Raw genomic sequence first — 21,415 nt, 5'->3', positions numbered from 1 at the left:
ACAGAATTCGCCTTCACCATATACTACATTCTAGCTACATTATTCTACTTGTTGTACCCAAACTTTGCATTCCATCTCCAGCCACCTTGCCTTTATTTGCATTCTCCTTTATGCCCCAAATGTTTTCTCTACTGGCTACTTCATTTCAGAATTCCTACTCTCCTTTAAGGCTTAATTCAGTAACCACTTCCTATGGTTAGATCCCCCTAGATGTTAGTTCTTTCTTGCCCTCATATTATCATGTACACACTTAACTGTTTGCATTTGTAACCCAGCTATAGAAGGTAAACCCTTCTGGGCAGGTGCAGCTTTTTGACTGTTTTGTCTGTGTATTATCTTCTAAATAGATATTCAGTAAATACCTGTCAAATTGCATTAGATTGGGATAAAGAGTAGAGAGTTCTCTCACCAGCTCACAAAAAAAGAATATAGAACAGTAAAGTCTTGAATATTTTATTTTCAATAGGTAGGGGATTTTTTTTTAAGCAATAGGATATCAAATCAAATTCCTAATACTTAAGATTTTCCTAATACTTAAGATTCTTTTCCCCATCCCTTCTCATTTCCTCCCATTCTCCCTGCCCCTCTCCTCTCCCCCTCTCCCCCTGCACCCTCCCCTGCCTCACTCATATGTCCTTATCCTCCCACCCCCACCCCCCCACCTCCCCCTTGGTTTTAAACATGATAAACTGGAAAGAGTACTAGTCTAGAATCAAGAAGGCTTTTAGGCTCTGATGCCAGCATTTCCACTGTGCCTTGGGAAGATAACCTCCTTAGGCCTTTGTTTCCTCATCTGTACAAATGAAGAGATTGGATCCAATTGATGACCATAGTCCCTTCCAGTGCTTTTTTATTCTAATTTTTAGGAGCAACCTGTTCCTTTTGGTTATAATCTGGTCTTTTGTCTTTTTTGTCTTTTCTCAAAAAAGACCACGATGTTAGGGAAAGAATGCCGTGACATGCAAATGAATTGGATTTAAGTTTGGACTGTGCAAAGTTATCAGCCTCTTTCTCCTCCTGAACCATTTGGGTCTAGTGGCAAGATATAGATCAGAATGTCTGGAGATTGTCCTGGATGCAGTGGGAAACCTTGGCCCTTTTATTTAAGCGTAAGGTTCTCAATTCTTAGAATTGAAGCAATGCCCATTCACTGATTAAGGCTAGATAAGAACTGAGGCAAAGAATGATCTTTTTTATCTAGTATATTGACAAAACAGAAACAATTGCTAATTACAGTCATTCTGAGACAATTAAGACCCAAATAATAATCAAGTGGAACTTGGCCTGGAACTTTTTGTTGGTCATTCGGTGGGGATCAGGGTGATATACAGTTCTAAGGTATGGTCCTAACCCATAAATTCCAAGATATTTTGGAAGATTTCAGCAATCAAACTTTGTATTCCTTTGGGTAGAACATTCACAGGCAAGAGTATGATTCCGAAGGGAAAGAACAAAGAAAAGAGGTATGTTGCCCAGCTGACCAGTTCCAGTTGGGTCCACAGTGAGTCATTTTCACCTCATATCTTACCTACTCTTAATCACTGATTGGGCATTGTCTCAGTCAAATTGAGACCTGTTAAAGATAGCTTAAAAAGGCCAAGGTCTCCCACTGCATCCAGGATCATTTCCAATAGTTCTGATCAGTAGTTTGCCACTGGACTCAGATGGCTCCAGAGAAAAAAGTAAGACTGGTAATTTTGCACAGCTCTCCCTCACTTAACTTCAACTTACTTGCATATCATGTCATCACCTCCCTGATGTCACAATCCTTTTCCAGATTGAAGGACAAACAACTAAAGTTCTGATCTTTTAAATAAACCTGGTATAGTATAAAATATATCATTTAAATCACCACTTATAAACAGATCAGTATAACTTGCACTTATTTCATACTCTAAGTGGCATCAGGTACTACTTGTACAGAATTTTGGAATGGAAAAAATAACCAAAGATATAAAAAAGCATTGGATTTAATAAAATAGAAGAGATCATGCTGAGGAATGCAATCTAATGATGTTATTTGGAATCATGTTTGCAAAGTACCAGAAATGTAATCTTAGCTGAAAGCACTTAATGTTCATCAGAGGTGTTAGGAAGAAGATGTTCCCCACAAGTTATTGATGTATTTTGTTTTAAAAAATTACAGTTAAAAATTGTAGGGTCGGAAACAACATCAAGAATTCTCTTCCATACACCAATTGTGGGGAAAAATGTATACTACCAATTCTAGATGGATAAATCTTTTTTTTTCTCTTTTAAAATAGCTCAATGACTGAGATTTTACACTTTTATTTTATTAACTTGTTAAATTATTCATTGACATATACCAACAGAAAACATGCATTTTTAAAAATCTTACCTAATTTCTTAAATTGTATTTTAAAATGATTCCCAGAAAATTCTCATTGGAGAGCTTATTTTTCTAAGTTTTGCAGTGGTATAGTGGAAGGTGTTTGAATTCTAGCTCTGTTATTCATGATCCTTATGGCTTAGAAAGACCACCGTTTCCTCAACTATAAAACAAGACTGTTAAAGTAGGTTCCAGGAAGCTCAAAATCCTATGCTCCTTTTTTATATTTGAAGATGTGGTATCCGCGTATTTAAAATCAGCTGGAGTCAGGAATTCAGGTTAAGGGAAAAATCTTCAATCTTTATTCTCAATAGAGGTGAAGAAGGATTGCAATAGCAATATGGGCAGCTGCGACAGGAAGCCAGCTAGCGAGGTGAATTGGAGGTGAAGGGTGGTTGTGATTTACTATTTAGCCTCACATGCTTGGGACCTCAGTGCATCAACTCAAGCCTCAGCCCATTACATGAAGATAGTTAAAAAGGCAGTTCTCCAGTTATTTTCTGCAGTTTTCTTTTCTGAGATTTCATATTTTTCCATTTTAAGTCATTAGAACATGTTCTAATAAGAGTCTTATTTAGGTGTCATCCTTGTGATATCATTGGTACTCTCAAGAATGAAGGGTGAGCAGCTTTAACAGGAAATCCAAAAATTCCTTCAGTCTGAGTACTACACTTTAACTTTGGGATAATCACTCTTCTTATTATATAAAGTAGTTCAAATGTAAATAAAGAGCAGATAAAATGAGAGGAAATCCCATTAGATTCTTATTCCATTAAATAAGATCTGTTGTTCAGTGTTAGTATTTTTATTACATGAATGAAGGAGTCTTACAAGATAGCTCTTTGAATTTTAAAGGTGTCCTTTCCCATTCTTGCAGATTTCTAATGTAATTTCAAATCATAAACATTTGCCATCTTGAGCCTTACTTTAAAATTGTCACCTTTTAGTCAGTCTTCATGGTGATGGCTGAAATCAGACCTTCAGAGTAGTTTTAATTTAGTATATGAAGATAATGAAAAGAAAATATTATTTTATTAAAGTTCTAAAAATTTATACTGGTTTTCTATCCTTTTGATTCATAAGATAATAAATTAGAAACAACGAGTGAAGGAGAGAAGGAATGGAACTTCAAAAGCATTTGACTGCTTTGATTTAGTTCTGCTCTGTAAGTCTCACATACTTCATTTTTAATTGCAGGTGACCTATCACCTCCACACAGTCAGAGCAATGTCCTATGTTTTTGTAAATGATTCTTCTCAAACGAATGTGCCTCTGCTGCAGGCTTGTATTGATGGAGATTTTAACTATTCCAAGAGGTTATTAGAAAGTGGCTTTGACCCAAATATTCGTGATAGCAGAGGCCGAACAGGCCTTCACCTTGCTGCCGCACGAGGAAATGTAGACATCTGCCAATTGTTGCACAAATTTGGTGCTGATCTCCTGGCCACAGATTATCAAGGAAACACAGCCCTTCACCTCTGTGGTCACGTGGATACTATACAATTCCTTGTTTCTAATGGACTCAAAATTGACATTTGGTAAGTACATTGATGCTTTTAAAGATCCTCTTTTTTTTTAACCTTACTCCTCTAGGAATTGGGTCAAAGACTAATACGCCTACTCCCTTGGCTATAGAAATTTGCTTACCATACATAAAATTAGGAGACAATTGACATAAGAGAATGGGGTGAGGAGTTATAGAAGGGGGTGCTGATAGAAGGGAGGGTAGATTGGGGGAGGTAAAAGCCAGAAGCAAAACATTTTTGAGAATGGACAGGGTGAAAAGATAGAAAGAGTAAGATAAACAAGGACAATAGGGTGGCAGGAAATATATATAAGTTAAAAAAAAAAAAAGAAAGAAAAAAGTATTGTTTCTCTGATAAAAACCTCATTTCTTAAATATAAAGAATGGAGTCAAATTTATAGAAATAAGAACCATTACTCAAAAGATAAATGATCGCTAGATATAAACAGGCAGTTTTCAAATGAAGAAATCAAAATGGATATCAATCACTATTGATTAGAAAAATTCACATAAAAATAAGTCTAAGCTACTACCCCACATATATCAGATTGACTAATATGACAGAAAAGGAAAATGACAAATGTTGGGTGTAGGAAATTGGAGATACTAGTGCATTGTTGGTGAAGTGTTATACTGATTCATCCATTATATAGAGTAATTTGGAACTATGCCAAAAAGGCTATAAAACCATGCATACTCTTGGGTCAAGTAATACTACTGCTAGATCTGTATCTCAAAGAGATAAAAAAAAAAAGTAAAAAAACCTATATGTACAAAAATTTATTTTAGTGCTAAATTAAGGTGATGCTTATCAATTGGGGAATGGCTGAAGAAGTTGTGGTATATGATTGTGATCGAATGCTACTGTGATATAAGAAATGTCAAGCAAGATGTTCTCAGAAAAACCTGAAAAGACTTAAATGAACTGATACACAGTGAAGTGAGCATAGTCAGGAGACCATTGTGTATAGTAATAGCAATATTGTACAATGAAGAACTATAAATGATTTTAGCAATTTTCAGCAATACAGTGATGCAAGACAATTCTGCTATCCATCTCCAGAGAAAGAACTGATGGAGTCTGAATGTAGATTGAAGCATACTTTTTCTTTTCTTTCTTTTATTTTTTTAATGCTTTCTTTGATAACATGACTAATATGGGAATATGTTTTGCATGACTTCACATGTGTAATCTATATCAAATTGTCTTATTAATGAAGGAGTAGTAGAAGGATAGGAGGAGAGAATTTGGAACTCAAAAAATTTTAAAACAAATGTTAAAAGTTGTTTTTGTTTGTAACTGTAACCTCAATTTCCTCATCTGATTGTGAGGTAATTGGATTAAGTGATCGCTAATGTTTCTTTTAGCACTAAAGTTTTTATGATTTTGTGATGCGATATCTTAATGTTAGGCTTATCTCAGGGTGTGATAGGTGCCAGACTACATTTGGATTAAGCTTGAATTGTAAATTTCATCTCTGTGCAATTCTATTTTTGTAACTGTTGTTGCATTGTGATCTGTTTTAATATTCTAAATCAGAGAAAAGCTGTAAGTAGTTCTTTTTTCACCAGAGCTTTGGAACAAGAAGTGAAAGGAATTAATTGCAGTTGTTTCTCTGGTTCAGTTTCTGTCCTGTTGATATTGTTTTTGTTGGTTTGGCTAGCCATCTAGTGGGGGCATATACTAAATAAATTAGTAACTGCTTCCAGAATAATGCTTTGCTCACCACTGTTATAAGAAGAATGCTATAAATACTATGTTTCTCCCAGGCTGACCTTTTAGTGGTCCTTTTCAGCTATCTAAAAAGGCACTTTATTTTTTCTTTTCAGGTAAAAATGGAGAAATATTTAATATTAGTGAGTTTTGTTTGTTTAGTGATGTTTTCAAGTATCTTGCTTTTCATTTATAACTAATAAGAGATATTGGTCTTCAAACAGGCCCAGTGGACACCAAATCAATAGTTAATTGAAACAGTTTTATTTACCTGAGTTGTTTTTTTCTATTATAAAACTTTTTATTTTCAATGCACATGCACAGATACTTTTCAACATTCACCCTTACAAAACCTTGTGTTCCAAATTTTTTTTTCTCCCTTCCTTCCATCCTCTCCCCTAGATAGCAAGTAATCCAATATATGTTAAACATGTGCAGTTCTTCTATACATATTTCCACAATTATCATTCTGCACAAGAAAATCAGATCAAAAAGGAAAAAAAATGAGAAAGAAAACAAAATGCAGGCAAACAACAACAACAAAAGTGAAAACACTATGTTGTGATCTACACTCAGTCCCCACCATCTTCTCTCTGGGTACAGATGGCTCTCTCCATCACAAGACCCTTGGAACTGGTCTGAATCACCTTGCTGTTGAGAAGAGCCATGTTCATCAGGATTGATCATCATATAAACTTGTTGCTGTGTACAATGTTCTCTCAGTTCTACTTACTTTACTTAGCATCTGTTCATTTGGTCTGTTCATTAGATTTATTAAAATTATTCCTTATGAAAATGGGAACTATTTTCATTTTCTCTAATTTATTCATATTTAATCATATTATAAATATGATATTTATTCACTGACATACCAGACTTTATATGTTTATCATGTTGTTCAGTCATTCAGTTATATCTGACTCTTCATGACCCCATAAGGAATTTTCTTGACAAAGTTACTGGAGTGATTTGCAATTTCTTTCTCCATCAGATTAAGGCAAACTGAGGTTAAATAACTTATCCAGGGATACACAGCTAATGAGTTTTATTTGAATTCAAATCTTCCTGATTCCAGGCCTAGTGTTCTATCCACTCAACCACCCTAGCTACTTCCTTGTTTATCACATTGTTTTCCATATATTGACAGGCTTTCATTTAGGAACAGTATTGAATAATTCATTACCCAGATTGAAACTTGATTATGGAATGTACCAGAGAAAGTTTTGTGGCAACTTAGTACATACAGAATAATGTCCTTATTTCTAAATTTAGTATAAAACCATTTTTCCAAACTTCCTTTCAAATCTTATCTCTTCCCTTTATCTACCTTTTATTACAGCTGAATTGAATAATGAATCATTTTTACAAACTCTCTGACTTTTCTTATGCTGTATTCTCTACTATTAATGTTTTTCACTCTGGCTTTCTCAGTCAAAATCTTACCCATAATTCAAAAATTAAATTAAATACCCACACCTCTCTGATTTTCTTAATCTGAAATCTTCTTTTGTACTCCCACAACACTTTGTTATCTCTTGTGCCACTTACTTCATTCTACATAATATTTTGATTATTTGTGTACCTGCTTTTTTAACCTTACTGGATTATAATTGAGGACAAGAATCATTTATCTTCTTTAGCCTTAATCTATAGGAAGCACTCAATAAATGTATATTGAATGAATGTTTGTTAATTAAATTATTAAAGTAGGAATTTTCTATTAGATGTATTTTCCATGAACCATCAAATGTATGCTACCAACAGAATCAAATTTCTACCCATGTATTATTCTTGTACTGAGGCTTTTTTCTGGACTTTTTTTTCCCCCAATTAAAGCAACCACCAAGGTGCAACACCCCTGGTACTGGCAAAGCGAAGGGGAGTGAATAAAGATGTTATCCGATTGTTGGAGTCATTGGAAGAGCAAGAAGTGAAAGGTTTTAACAGAGGAGCCCATTCTAAGCTGGAAACCATGCAGACTGCTGAGAGTGAAAGGTATTTAGAAGAATGCTGGAATAACTTTGTTAAAAAGAAGAAAGTTGGTATCATCAGCCTGTAGATCACTGAGAGCTTAAAATTTTGTTAGCTCTTGTATTTAATTTCTCAAGTATATATCTCTAATTGCTTTGTCTCCCGTGTCCATCTCTTAAACTCCAAGTTACAATTTTCCTGTTTAAGAAAAGGAAATAAGATTAATCTGGCATGAGCTATTCTGATGAAGCTGTGTCTTAGCCCTTTATAATCACTCTTTCTAGGTGTTTCCCAACTATCTTTTAAATTATTTACACTAGAATTTTCCCCAGGAATGGAAGTCAAGATAACTGACCTGTAATCTGCAAACTATTCTTTTCCTATTTTGAAAATAGGACAACTTTTGCCCTTCTTCAGTCTATGGTATCTGTCCTGTTTTCCATTATCTTTCACATATCATTGGCAGTAGCTTAGCAGTAAAATTTGCCAGTTCTTTTAGAACCTAAGGATGTAGTTGCAGCCCAAGTGAATTGAATTTATCAAGGACAACTTTATTTATCCTCTTCTTACTTAGCTTAGGTATTAACTCTCCATTTTGATTTGTCAGCTGAGGTTAGATTAAATGATGTCTAAGGCCCTTTTCAATTTTAATATTTCATGATTCTTTGACGATTCCAAGAGAAGGAAGAAACATGTGCTTTTAAAAATAAATCAGGTTACTTTAAGTAAACTTTTAGTATCCTGAGACACTAGAAGTATTGAAGTTATGATTTATAAGATTTAGGATTACCTTATATATTATGGTAATTGACAAAAACAGATCAGGAGATAGGACAAGGGCATAAGGAAATCTTGTCCTTTCTTCCAACTTCACTAATTCCACTGATTCCATGAGAAGAATCTAGCAGAAACCAATAGTCTTTTAAGTCCTTTAAAGTAAACAGCAAGGCAAAAAGGAATATTTTCCACATTTTCTTCCCAAATTTTCAGTTGAATTATATCCAGAATTTGGACTTATTGCCATTTGGCCTATTCCCCATTAGACTTATTAAAATCCTTCCTTGTGAAGATAGAAACTATTTTCATTTCTCTCCAGTTTTTTCCCAAATAATGCTACCTGCCAATTATCCACCATTTTTACTTTTACTCTACTTCTAATATATTTTTCTTCCTATTCTCCATCTCCAGGTTGATCAGTGTGTTTCCTCCATTAACACCATCCCCAAGCATTAATTTGTTTCATTTAGGTACTTTCAGAGAACTCAGAACCTTACTGAGTGCTCTTATAAATGGTAAAGGTTAGTTTTTTAGAAGAAAACCCCCAGTGAGTAATCACTGAAAACTCATACCTTACATATAATACAAAACAAAGAAGTCTAAGGTCAACTAGAAATATTAAATGTTCTTTTACCCTGTACTTTCTGAAGTGAAATATTCCCTTGCCATTTTTTTCTTTGCCAGCTTCAGAATGAACAGTCAAACTGAATGCATTCTCCTTTATCTTCTTTTCTTGATGATGTAGAGTTGGTTTTAGATTGGGATTTTTAAAAAAATTATTTCTTTAAAAATGGATCTGCATAGTCTCCCACTTGAGAGAAAATAGAAAGAATAAAAATCAAGTAGAGAAAATAGAGATTCTTTCCAAAAAGAGATGAGAAAGGAGCTTCCCCTGAGAAAAAATAGGAAGAATATTTAGAGTCTGCATGATTCTACCTCTGGCCTGTGTGACCAGCAGAAGAGAAAGGGGCCCTTTCCAAGCACCCCTCAAGTTGACTTCAACTATTGATTGCTTTGAATATAAAAGGTCATACATCTCTCACACCTTAATTTGAGGATGAATATCTTAATTATTTTCTTTGCCTCATCATGTGAAGTCCCAGCTCACTTATGGCTTTGTCATTAACTAGTCATATGATCTTGGTCAAAAGATCATAAGCACCTAAGTTAACTTACCTGGACAAGATAATTGTTTCCTAACCATTGATTTCATCCTTCATTAAAACTGTACATTAAAAACAGCAACAACTAAATATATTTTTAGCCTATTGCAATATTACATATTGCTTCTCCTACTCTGGACTCCTTTCTTGTCTCCAAATTTGTGTTCCCCATCCCCAAGTCATTGTTCTGAAGCCAAAGAGAAGGGCAGTTATAGAATTTAGAAATTTTATTAGTTCACAGTATTGTTTAGGTTGGAAAATGCAGATTTGATCTTTAAAGTTGCCTTTCAATTTTAAATTTCTATGAATCTCCTAACACTTATTTACTTAAATCTAACATGTATATAAAATAATGTCAGTGACTTATACTTTATGGACAGAATGCTATATAAGTGAATTAATAACATAATATCATATCCATTATTTGTTAGAAATGATGATCTATGGAAACTAATAATCTTCTAAAATAACTCAAAAGGCAGTATTCCCAATTTTGTTCAATATTAATTTAGGTTACTCTATAATAAAAAATAGTCAAAATATGGTTTGTTTAGTGTGCATTGGGAACTTTTTATTTGATCCATTAAGAGCTACTTAGGACCTCTTTATCTTGAACTTTAACTCATTTGTGATTATTTATTAACCAGAAGATGATTAGTAGGTATGAGTAGTTCTGTTTGATGTATTAACTCTTGTTCTTTTAAATACTTTTTAATAAAATTTTCAATTAGATTCAGAATGTACTCCCCTACTTGTATATATGTTGTTAAGATAATATATTAGCATTTTTAAAAATTAAATCAATGCCTATGATATCTGACTTTTCTACTCCATCCTTACCCCTCATGGTAATATTGCAACAGTTGAAACTTAATCCTAGATCTGTAATTTTAAAAAGTCTACCTAGTGTAAGGCATATGTTTGTTTCTACCTTACTTTATTCTTAGAAACAGCAAAATTTGTACTGCTTTTAATAATTTTTTTTAAAAGTCATTGGGGCTTTAAACCCTTGATTTTCTTAAATTAAAAATAAAGTCTAAGGGGACTAGCTAACATGGGCAATTAACAGCATAATATATCATAAATGTTCCTAAAGCTATGAAAAAGTTAACTTGTTTCTTTGAACTAAAGTGAGCTAATTTTCCCAACTTTTTTATACACTATTTTCCATTATCTCCAGGAATATGGTAGTTAAGAAATAGCATCTCATAAGAATCTTCAAATCTAGTTCAGAATGTCATACTCAAAGTATTTCAATAGTTTTAATATATTCAGAATTTTTAATCATACAACATATTTTTGACTTTTATATGGGTGACTTGAGAGCATAATAACAGACATTAAAAACATTGACCCTTATTGTACAACTGAATATGCCCTGGGTATAAAATATTTTTGATGGAAAACCAACTTCCAAAAATGGTTTTCTAAGGAAATTTTGAGGGAATCAACTCCATTTCTTTATAGGGACAATTCAACAGAATCTTTATTTTTCATACCTAATTTTTAAACTTAGAATTGTTACCTACTACTTCTGATTCAATGACATTGAGTTATTCTATCCTTTAAAATTTTTATATTAAGGTTTAACAGAGAGTTCTCTTTCCTAAATTTCTTTATCCATTTGTTTTTAGGACTTTTCTGGAGATAGAATTTAATTTTGATCTTTTTGAAATTTCTGTGTTGATTCTCCTTAAAAAATAATGTAATGGGACTGCAAATCTTTAGTTAAGGTATCATAACCATGGGACCTCCTAGGCTGCCTTAATGATTAGAATCCAAAGCAAAGAGATGATAAGCACACTTTATCCAGGCCTGGTTAAATTACACATGAAGTATTGTGTTGAGTTTCCTAAGCCACATCTTTAAGAAGGATATTAGCAAATTCCTGACCTGTGATTTCATACACAGTTTATAATTTGAATATTTGTTAAGTTGATATTTCACTGAAATATCTTCTTATTGAATATTAAATTTAATTTTTAGCTAAGAGTTTGTGGGGAAACTCCTTAAAATTTTTAGTATAAATGTAATAGTCATCAACAAAACAGATAATTATATAAATGTGAAATCATGATTAAAATTATAAATGACAAACTAAATACAACTTTGAAATGAACTTGTTGGGATGCTCTTGTTTGGTTTGTTCCAGTGTGTCTGATTATGACTCCTTCATCTGAAATGTATTTTTGATTATTGTGCTGGGCCAGGCACTGAATCAGGAATCCCTATTCTGTAATAATTTACCATCCAGTGTATACTCTGCTGGTACCAACACATGTGCCACAGATGGCAGATTAAAAATAGCAAACCTATACATGAGTGGAAAGTAATTATAGACGTGTGTGTGTGTGTGTGTGTGTGGTGTTAGCAAATTGGATTTGCTATCCTTTTCACAAGAGTTATAGTGTGGAATTAAAAGTTTATCTGGTTATTTGAGATATTTGGAATAACTAAAGAATATATTGTCTCATCTTTTATTACTCTAATATATATATATATGTATATATATATATATATATATATATTTTTTTTTTTTTTTTTTTTTTTTTTTTGCAGTGCCATGGAAAGCCATTCTCTCCTTAATCCCAATTTGCAGCAAGGTGAAGGAGTACTCTCAAGCTTCCGAACTACATGGCAGGAATTTGTGGAGGATTTGCCCTTCTTCAGTCTATGGTATCTGTCCTGTTTTCCATTATCTTTCACATATCATTGGCAGTAGCTTAGCAGTAAAATTTGCCAGTTCTTTTAGAACCTAAGGATGTAGTTGCAGCCCAAGTGAATTGAATTTATCAAGGACAACTTTATTTATCCTCTTCTTACTTAGCTTAGGTATTAACTCTCCATTTTGATTTGTCAGCTGAGGTTAGATTAAATGATGTCTAAGGCCCTTTTCAATTTTAATATTTCATGATTCTTTGACGATTCCAAGAGAAGGAAGAAACATGTGCTTTTAAAAATTAATCAGGTTACTTTAAGTAAACTTTTAGTATCCTGAGACACTAGAAGTATTGAAGTTATGATTTATAAGATTTAGGATTACCTTATATATTATGGTAATTGACAAAAACAGATCAGGAGATAGGACAAGGGCATAAGGAAATCTTGTCCTTTCTTCCAACTTCACTAATTCCACTGATTCCATGAGAAGAATCTAGCAGAAACCAATAGTCTTTTAAGTCCTTTAAAGTAAACAGCAAGGCAAAAAGGAATATTTTCCACATTTTCTTCCCAAATTTTCAGTTGAATTATATCCAGAATTTGGACTTATTGCCATTTGGCCTATTCCCCATTAGACTTATTAAAATCCTTCCTTGTGAAGATAGAAACTATTTTCATTTCTCTCCAGTTTTTTCCCAAATAATGCTACCTGCCAATTATCCACCATTTTTACTTTTACTCTACTTCTAATATATTTTTCTTCCTATTCTCCATCTCCAGGTTGATCAGTGTGTTTCCTCCATTAACACCATCCCCAAGCATTAATTTGTTTCATTTAGGTACTTTCAGAGAACTCAGAACCTTACTGAGTGCTCTTATAAATGGTAAAGGTTAGTTTTTTAGAAGAAAACCCCCAGTGAGTAATCACTGAAAACTCATACCTTACATATAATACAAAACAAAGAAGTCTAAGGTCAACTAGAAATATTAAATGTTCTTTTACCCTGTACTTTCTGAAGTGAAATATTCCCTTGCCATTTTTTTCTTTGCCAGCTTCAGAATGAACAGTCAAACTGAATGCATTCTCCTTTATCTTCTTTTCTTGATGATGTAGAGTTGGTTTTAGATTGGGATTTTTAAAAAAATTATTTCTTTAAAAATGGATCTGCATAGTCTCCCACTTGAGAGAAAATAGAAAGAATAAAAATCAAGTAGAGAAAATAGAGATTCTTTCCAAAAAGAGATGAGAAAGGAGCTTCCCCTGAGAAAAAATAGGAAGAATATTTAGAGTCTGCATGATTCTACCTCTGGCCTGTGTGACCAGCAGAAGAGAAAGGGGCCCTTTCCAAGCACCCCTCAAGTTGACTTCAACTATTGATTGCTTTGAATATAAAAGGTCATACATCTCTCACACCTTAATTTGAGGATGAATATCTTAATTATTTTCTTTGCCTCATCATGTGAAGTCCCAGCTCACTTATGGCTTTGTCATTAACTAGTCATATGATCTTGGTCAAAAGATCATAAGCACCTAAGTTAACTTACCTGGACAAGATAATTGTTTCCTAACCATTGATTTCATCCTTCATTAAAACTGTACATTAAAAACAGCAACAACTAAATATATTTTTAGCCTATTGCAATATTACATATTGCTTCTCCTACTCTGGACTCCTTTCTTGTCTCCAAATTTGTGTTCCCCATCCCCAAGTCATTGTTCTGAAGCCAAAGAGAAGGGCAGTTATAGAATTTAGAAATTTTATTAGTTCACAGTATTGTTTAGGTTGGAAAATGCAGATTTGATCTTTAAAGTTGCCTTTCAATTTTAAATTTCTATGAATCTCCTAACACTTATTTACTTAAATCTAACATGTATATAAAATAATGTCAGTGACTTATACTTTATGGACAGAATGCTATATAAGTGAATTAATAACATAATATCATATCCATTATTTGTTAGAAATGATGATCTATGGAAACTAATAATCTTCTAAAATAACTCAAAAGGCAGTATTCCCAATTTTGTTCAATATTAATTTAGGTTACTCTATAATAAAAAATAGTCAAAATATGGTTTGTTTAGTGTGCATTGGGAACTTTTTATTTGATCCATTAAGAGCTACTTAGGACCTCTTTATCTTGAACTTTAACTCATTTGTGATTATTTATTAACCAGAAGATGATTAGTAGGTATGAGTAGTTCTGTTTGATGTATTAACTCTTGTTCTTTTAAATACTTTTTAATAAAATTTTCAATTAGATTCAGAATGTACTCCCCTACTTGTATATATGTTGTTAAGATAATATATTAGCATTTTTAAAAATTAAATCAATGCCTATGATATCTGACTTTTCTACTCCATCCTTACCCCTCATGGTAATATTGCAACAGTTGAAACTTAATCCTAGATCTGTAATTTTAAAAAGTCTACCTAGTGTAAGGCATATGTTTGTTTCTACCTTACTTTATTCTTAGAAACAGCAAAATTTGTACTGCTTTTAATAATTTTTTTTAAAAGTCATTGGGGCTTTAAACCCTTGATTTTCTTAAATTAAAAATAAAGTCTAAGGGGACTAGCTAACATGGGCAATTAACAGCATAATATATCATAAATGTTCCTAAAGCTATGAAAAAGTTAACTTGTTTCTTTGAACTAAAGTGAGCTAATTTTCCCAACTTTTTTATACACTATTTTCCATTATCTCCAGGAATATGGTAGTTAAGAAATAGCATCTCATAAGAATCTTCAAATCTAGTTCAGAATGTCATACTCAAAGTATTTCAATAGTTTTAATATATTCAGAATTTTTAATCATACAACATATTTTTGACTTTTATATGGGTGACTTGAGAGCATAATAACAGACATTAAAAACATTGACCCTTATTGTACAACTGAATATGCCCTGGGTATAAAATATTTTTGATGGAAAACCAACTTCCAAAAATGGTTTTCTAAGGAAATTTTGAGGGAATCAACTCCATTTCTTTATAGGGACAATTCAACAGAATCTTTATTTTTCATACCTAATTTTTAAACTTAGAATTGTTACCTACTACTTCTGATTCAATGACATTGAGTTATTCTATCCTTTAAAATTTTTATATTAAGGTTTAACAGAGAGTTCTCTTTCCTAAATTTCTTTATCCATTTGTTTTTAGGACTTTTCTGGAGATAGAATTTAATTTTGATCTTTTTGAAATTTCTGTGTTGATTCTCCTTAAAAAATAATGTAATGGGACTGCAAATCTTTAGTTAAGGTATCATAACCATGGGACCTCCTAGGCTGCCTTAATGATTAGAATCCAAAGCAAAGAGATGATAAGCACACTTTATCCAGGCCTGGTTAAATTACACATGAAGTATTGTGTTGAGTTTCCTAAGCCATATCTTTAAGAAGGATATTAGCAAATTCCTGACCTGTGATTTCATACACAGTTTATAATTTGAATATTTGTTAAGTTGATATTTCACTGAAATATCTTCTTATTGAATATTAAATTTAATTTTTAGCTAAGAGTTTGTGGGGAAACTCCTTAAAATTTTTAGTATAAATGTAATAGTCATCAACAAAACAGATAATTATATAAATGTGAAATCATGATTAAAATTATAAATGACAAACTAAATACAACTTTGAAATGAACTTGTTGGGATGCTCTTGTTTGGTTTGTTCCAGTGTGTCTGATTATGACTCCTTCATCTGAAATGTATTTTTGATTATTGTGCTGGGCCAGGCACTGAATCAGGAATCCCTATTCTGTAATAATTTACCATCCAGTGTATACTCTGCTGGTACCAACACATGTGCCACAGATGGCATATTAAAAATAGCAAACCTATACATGAGTGGAAAGTAATTATAGACGTGTGTGTGTGTGTGTGTGTGTGTGTGTGTGGTGTTAGCAAATTGGATTTGCTATCCTTTTCACAAGAGTTATAGTGTGGGATTAAAAGTTTATCTGGTTATTTGAGATATTTGGAATAACTAAAGAATATATTGTCTCATCTTTTATTACTCTAATATATATATATATATATATATATATATATATTTTTTTTTTTTTTTTTTTTTTTTTTTTTTTGCAGTGCCATGGAAAGCCATTCTCTCCTTAATCCCAATTTGCAGCAAGGTGAAGGAGTACTCTCAAGCTTCCGAACTACATGGCAGGAATTTGTGGAGGATTTGGGCTTCTGGCGAGTGTTGCTTCTGATTGTTGTCATTGCACTACTTTCTCTTGGAATTGCATACTATGTCAGTGGTGTTCTTCCCTTTGTGGAAAATCAGCCTGAACTGGTACATTAGTCATGGAAAGAAGGCAAGTGCCTCTTGCCTGTTTGTCAACTGTGTTCTAAATTTCCCAAAATGTTTCTCCTAGCGTAATGCTAGTAGCATATTATTTGGCTTTTATACTATTAGTGCATTGTTACTCTTTAGGAAAGGAGATTTATTCATTTGAATTAACTGTTCTAAATTCTAAAGTATTTTAAAGCTACCTCTGATACATCATTTTAATACAGGCTAGGCAATTCTGGTAAAAGCTAAGGATAAATAAAGAATGAAAATAAGATTACTAATAATTGTTAATCCAGAAACCTTATATTATCACAAGGACCAATTAAATGCAATTTTTAAAAGAGTTGTTTATGATAAAGATATTCTCATTGAAGCATTTTTTTCCCTTTGTAATATTTTACTTTCTCTAATGGAAGGAAAAAAAGAAGGATGAAAAACTCCTACTTTAAACTGGATAACATCTCTACTATTCCTTAAAACATACTGAGGGTTAACATGAGCAGTAAGGCGTGAGGTGGTACCATGAATGGAGTGCTAGACCTGGAGTTGGGAAAACCTGAGTTAGAATCCTGCCTCAGAAACTAGCTGTATGATCCTGGAAAGATCACTTAATGTCCTTGGGCCTCAATGTCCCTTCAATAAAACGAAGGGGTAAGTTTTGATGATCTTTAAAGTCCCTATGATACCAGTAAATAGAAGACCAATATTTCAAGTCAAGAAGACTTTGGTTCAAATCCTTAAATTTATTGACTAGGTGACTGAGTAAGCCATTTAATCCCTCATTACTCCGGGTAACTGAAACTGTGCATTATAGATAAATTACTGATCTCTACTCTTGGACTACCAAGAGTTCCCCACAGCTATGAAGCCACACATATTTTCTTGTTCAGTCACAACCCAAACAAAGCTTTGGGAATAAGCTACATTTCAATACTTACTTTTTTTTTTCCTTTAAAAGTGATTCTGTCAATCTTATGTTTATTTATTTGCTTTTCATATAATATTGTGTTAATGGTGTTACAGTGTCTTTGAGGGGGTGGTTATACTGTTTAGTTTTTTCTTTTTTAATTTTCCGATTACTTGGGTATCTATGCAAAATAAGCTTGAAAAGTTCAGTTTTTCCTGTTTGATTTCCCATTTCTTCTTTAGTGCTTCATTTCAAAAGTCTCCTATTCATCAAAAATATGTCTGAAAACCCATTTTCTTAATGGTTGGAGGAAAAAAGATCGTGATGCAAAATATTTCGCTGTCAGTTTAATTCTGTAGTGCTATTATTTTAGTGATAAACTTCATCTTATAAGACAGTTACATTTTCACAATTGCACCATATGATGTTTTGATCTTCTTGTTTATGATCTTATTTGGAGGCCTTGCTATTATTTTCATAAAAATCCCTTCAATGTCAGTAGTTCTCTGATGGCACATACTGATGGGATATTTCTGAATTAGCACTGATGAGCAGTATTGTCCTGGGTAGTGTAAACTGTTTGTGGATGGGCATAATATGTAAATTCATATCTGTCCCCCAAACATAATATTGCAACTGCAGCAGCAAGACTGAAAGCCCATTTGTTAATTTTGGAATGCTATAAATCACATTCTTAGGTTAATAAGTTTGAAAATTATTCTTTGGAAGAAATGAGAAAATTGTTTTGAGCAGACTAATGACTTTATGTCTTAGAACAAAAGTACCTAAGCTACTAATAATTGAAGTGTTTCTAGAATTAGAAATTGTAGAATAAAATTATGCATTTTGCTTCTCTTATTCTTTTCATGTCTTCATATGGTTTGAGGGTTTGCATTTCTGTATCCAGGTTAAGGTTGCTTTATATGGTTTTATCTTTACTAAAAGATCTGTTCTGAATTTCTTGATAAAATTACTGCTTTACAATAGGCTTGTACATAGGTTTATTTTTAAGTTAGGTGCAAACAAAACCTACACTAGTTAGCATAAATCTAACAAAATTAGAAGTAACCTTAAAATGGAATCCTCTAAAACCTAATTAGAAAGATATTCAGAATGAATGCTTTGCAAAATCAGCAAAGGTGTTCACAATTGGTATGCAGATATATCGCATTTTTAAAAGTTACATATTGAGTAATGTTTCCTTCTAAGTGCTATGCTCTTTGTAGATCTTATTCTGTATATTAACTAATACCACCAATAAATGTGTTTGTGTTTTCCAAGTTTTGGTAGTGGTGGTTTTTTGTTTTCACTTTTGTTTTTTAGTGTACTTTTGTATCATTGAAATTACTTTCCTTGCTCTATTGATACTTTTCTTTTAAATTGAGTTTTACAGTGGATTGATACTACAGAATTAGAGTGGGCTAAGGACCTTAAGACATCTTTTCAAACCTACTTAGATGGAACATATACAATCCGGGAACATCATTATCTGACTGATAGTCTTTATGAATTTTCTCTGTACAGGAGTACCTAGACTGGGATAAATTGTTTGCCAGTTCAGCATTTAAGGCCTTTTCTAACTACCTCTTATCTCTGCTCTCATCCATCAACATCATACCATCTTATTTCCTTTATCAACCTTCCACATATGCTATTATATGCTTTTCATTCATATCCTTTCTTCTCCCTCCTCCACCAAACTCCCAAACTACCAAGCTTTCCTTATCTTTTCCTCCAATAATTCACCCCTACCATCCTGTGTGCTTGAACTTTAAATTCTAGTTTAAACTCATCATCTTCAAGGAAACATATAAGTAATCAAAAAACTGACTCCTTTCTTTTGCATATCCTCATTTCAGTGAGTACATGAAATTACATTCAATTCAACAAACAGATACCAAATCCTTACTATGTATAAATTGTTGTGTTATATCTAATTTGCTTTCATTGCTCTGTAAAAATACTTTTCATTTGTTTTATGGGAATATGTGCTATCTTTTACTAGGTTATAAACTTTTTGAGAACAAGGATTTGTACCCAACTGTACTGAAAAGGGTTTTCCATGCTCTAGTTAACTAAAAAATTAATATTGATTGAATAATTTTCAATGGTTTATCCTTTAGATATGATGCATTGTACTCTAAAATTTTAAAAGATTTTTTTTGGACATACACTTTTTTCTTTATGTGTAACCTCTCCCAGTCACCTTCCTCAAGGAATGGCCAGAAGGTTTTATCTTATTTTTTTAATCATATTTTTTACTTTATTTCCTTTATTTATAAGTTTTTTTCCTTTTTTGTTTTTTTACAAATGAATTTGTGTTCCTTGGGTCCAAGGATTTCCTGAAATAATTAAGGATCATCCAACTAATACAAATAATTTCCTAGATTATCATAATCTTAAACTCTGGTGAAATCATTTGAATAGAGGTTTTAGAATGTATCTCAAGGATTTGCATCTAGTCTTTTCTCTCTGCCATACCAATAGTTTAAATTAAACAAAATTATATTAAAAGATATAATAAAATCACTCCTTCCTTTCCTTCTATTCCCTGTTCTTTCAACATTAACAAAATACTGACATTCTAACCAAGCTGATATTTTGTTCCTTGGCATAAATTTAGACTTAGTGCTCAAATTTCTATAACCTGTTTCTTGCTTCTTTTACTAGTAAGGAAGGTGGGAAAGGAGGTGTTATAAATCTACATTTTTTTCTCTTGAGTTATATTTTAAGTAAATCTTTTTACTAATTGAAAAACTTTTTTCTTTCTGAAAATAAAATTCTATTTGTTTTTAAGCCTGAATATACAGAGTATTGTTATTAATGGCTGCCTCTCCCCAAATACTTTTTGCAAATTATTAAAAGGTAATTAAGTACTCCAATGTTGCAGCAATGTCAATACATTTTCCATTTGCCAGTGAAAGTGCCTTTTTGTTAGTGACCATTTCTCCTAGCTCTTTTGTCTTTCTACACATTTTTTGAGTACAAGTTAAGAGACAGATGATTACAAGAACAGTGTAAACTTGAACCTGGGGTTATAAAAACTCATTCATTTCCAATGTTTACAAGTATGCCAAGAGTGATCAATTCTTAAATCTTGGAAATTATTTTTTCTTCTGTGCAATGGAGCCCTGGCTATTTCTCCCCCCCACTCCCCCCCCCCCCCAAAAAAAAGGCTATTTATAAAAATATACAGTCATTATACTATGTTCCCTGTCCATGATGAAACCATCATTGTCCCATTCTGTGGGGATTTTTTCTGTGGCATTCTTGAAGTATATTTCTTAGAAAAACTGTAAAGATTAATTAGAAACAGTATAATAGAATGAAAAGAATATGCTCTTAGAGATAATGGACTTCAGTTTGAAACCTGACTTGGACACTTTCTACTTGTGTTGCTTAATTTTTTTGACCCTCAACTTCCTCATTTGTAAAAATGGGAATTAAAATGTTTGTTTTGCCTATCTCATAAAGCAATTAGGAGTAAAGTGCTTTGTAAGTTTTCAGATGTTTTGTAAGTATAATTGATTAGATCTTAATCAATAATTTCATTGATGAAAAAGCTAAAATCCAGAGATAGAGTTTTTTGGTGTGTTTTTAGTTTTTGATTAAAGCTTTTTATTTTCAAAACATATGCATGGATATTTTTCAACATTCACTTTTGCAAAACTTTGTGTTCCAAATTTTTTCCTTACCTTCTCCTTACTCCCTCCCCTAGACAGCTAATGATTCAATATATATTAAACATGTGCAATTCGTCATTTTAAGTCCCTCATAATCTAGCTCCAAATTTACCTTTCCAACTTTGTTACTCAATTCTCCTCTTATGTATTCTATTGAGCCAAACTGGAGTTCTTGCTGTTATTCAGACATCATAATCCATTTCCAGATTTTGTACTGGCCTTTGTAGTGGCTGTTCCCCATACTTGAAAAGCACTCCTTCCTGATCTCCACTTAGAAACCCTCGTTTCCGGCAAGAGTCAAGTCAAATGTCACCTTCTATATGAAAATGTCAGTGCCTTCCCCTTCTAGTACTTGTTTATAT

General features: G+C 32.6%; 1 protein-coding gene across 3 annotated transcripts in view; it reads left to right on the top strand.

The window, feature by feature from the left end:
• ANKRD46 (ankyrin repeat domain 46) overlaps window positions 1-18,650 on the top strand; it is a 37,165-nt gene extending 18,515 nt beyond the window's left edge. For all 3 annotated transcript variants that reach the window (XM_051970930.1, XM_051970928.1, XM_051970929.1), the window contains 3 exons: window positions 3,548-3,888; window positions 7,426-7,584; window positions 16,256-18,650. In XM_051970930.1, coding sequence (XP_051826890.1) covers window positions 3,578-3,888; window positions 7,426-7,584; window positions 16,256-16,472 — 687 coding nt within the window. In that variant the 5' untranslated portion in view covers window positions 3,548-3,577 and the 3' untranslated portion in view covers window positions 16,473-18,650. The remainder of the gene's footprint in view (window positions 1-3,547; window positions 3,889-7,425; window positions 7,585-16,255) is intronic.
• Window positions 18,651-21,415: the final 2,765 nt, after the last annotated feature.

Source organism: Antechinus flavipes, chromosome 1, assembly GCF_016432865.1.
Source record: "Antechinus flavipes isolate AdamAnt ecotype Samford, QLD, Australia chromosome 1, AdamAnt_v2, whole genome shotgun sequence".
Taxonomy (NCBI): Eukaryota; Metazoa; Chordata; class Mammalia; order Dasyuromorphia; family Dasyuridae; genus Antechinus; species Antechinus flavipes.
Note: the sequence above shows the minus strand (reverse complement) of the source record. Positions and strands in the feature narration are given on the sequence as shown.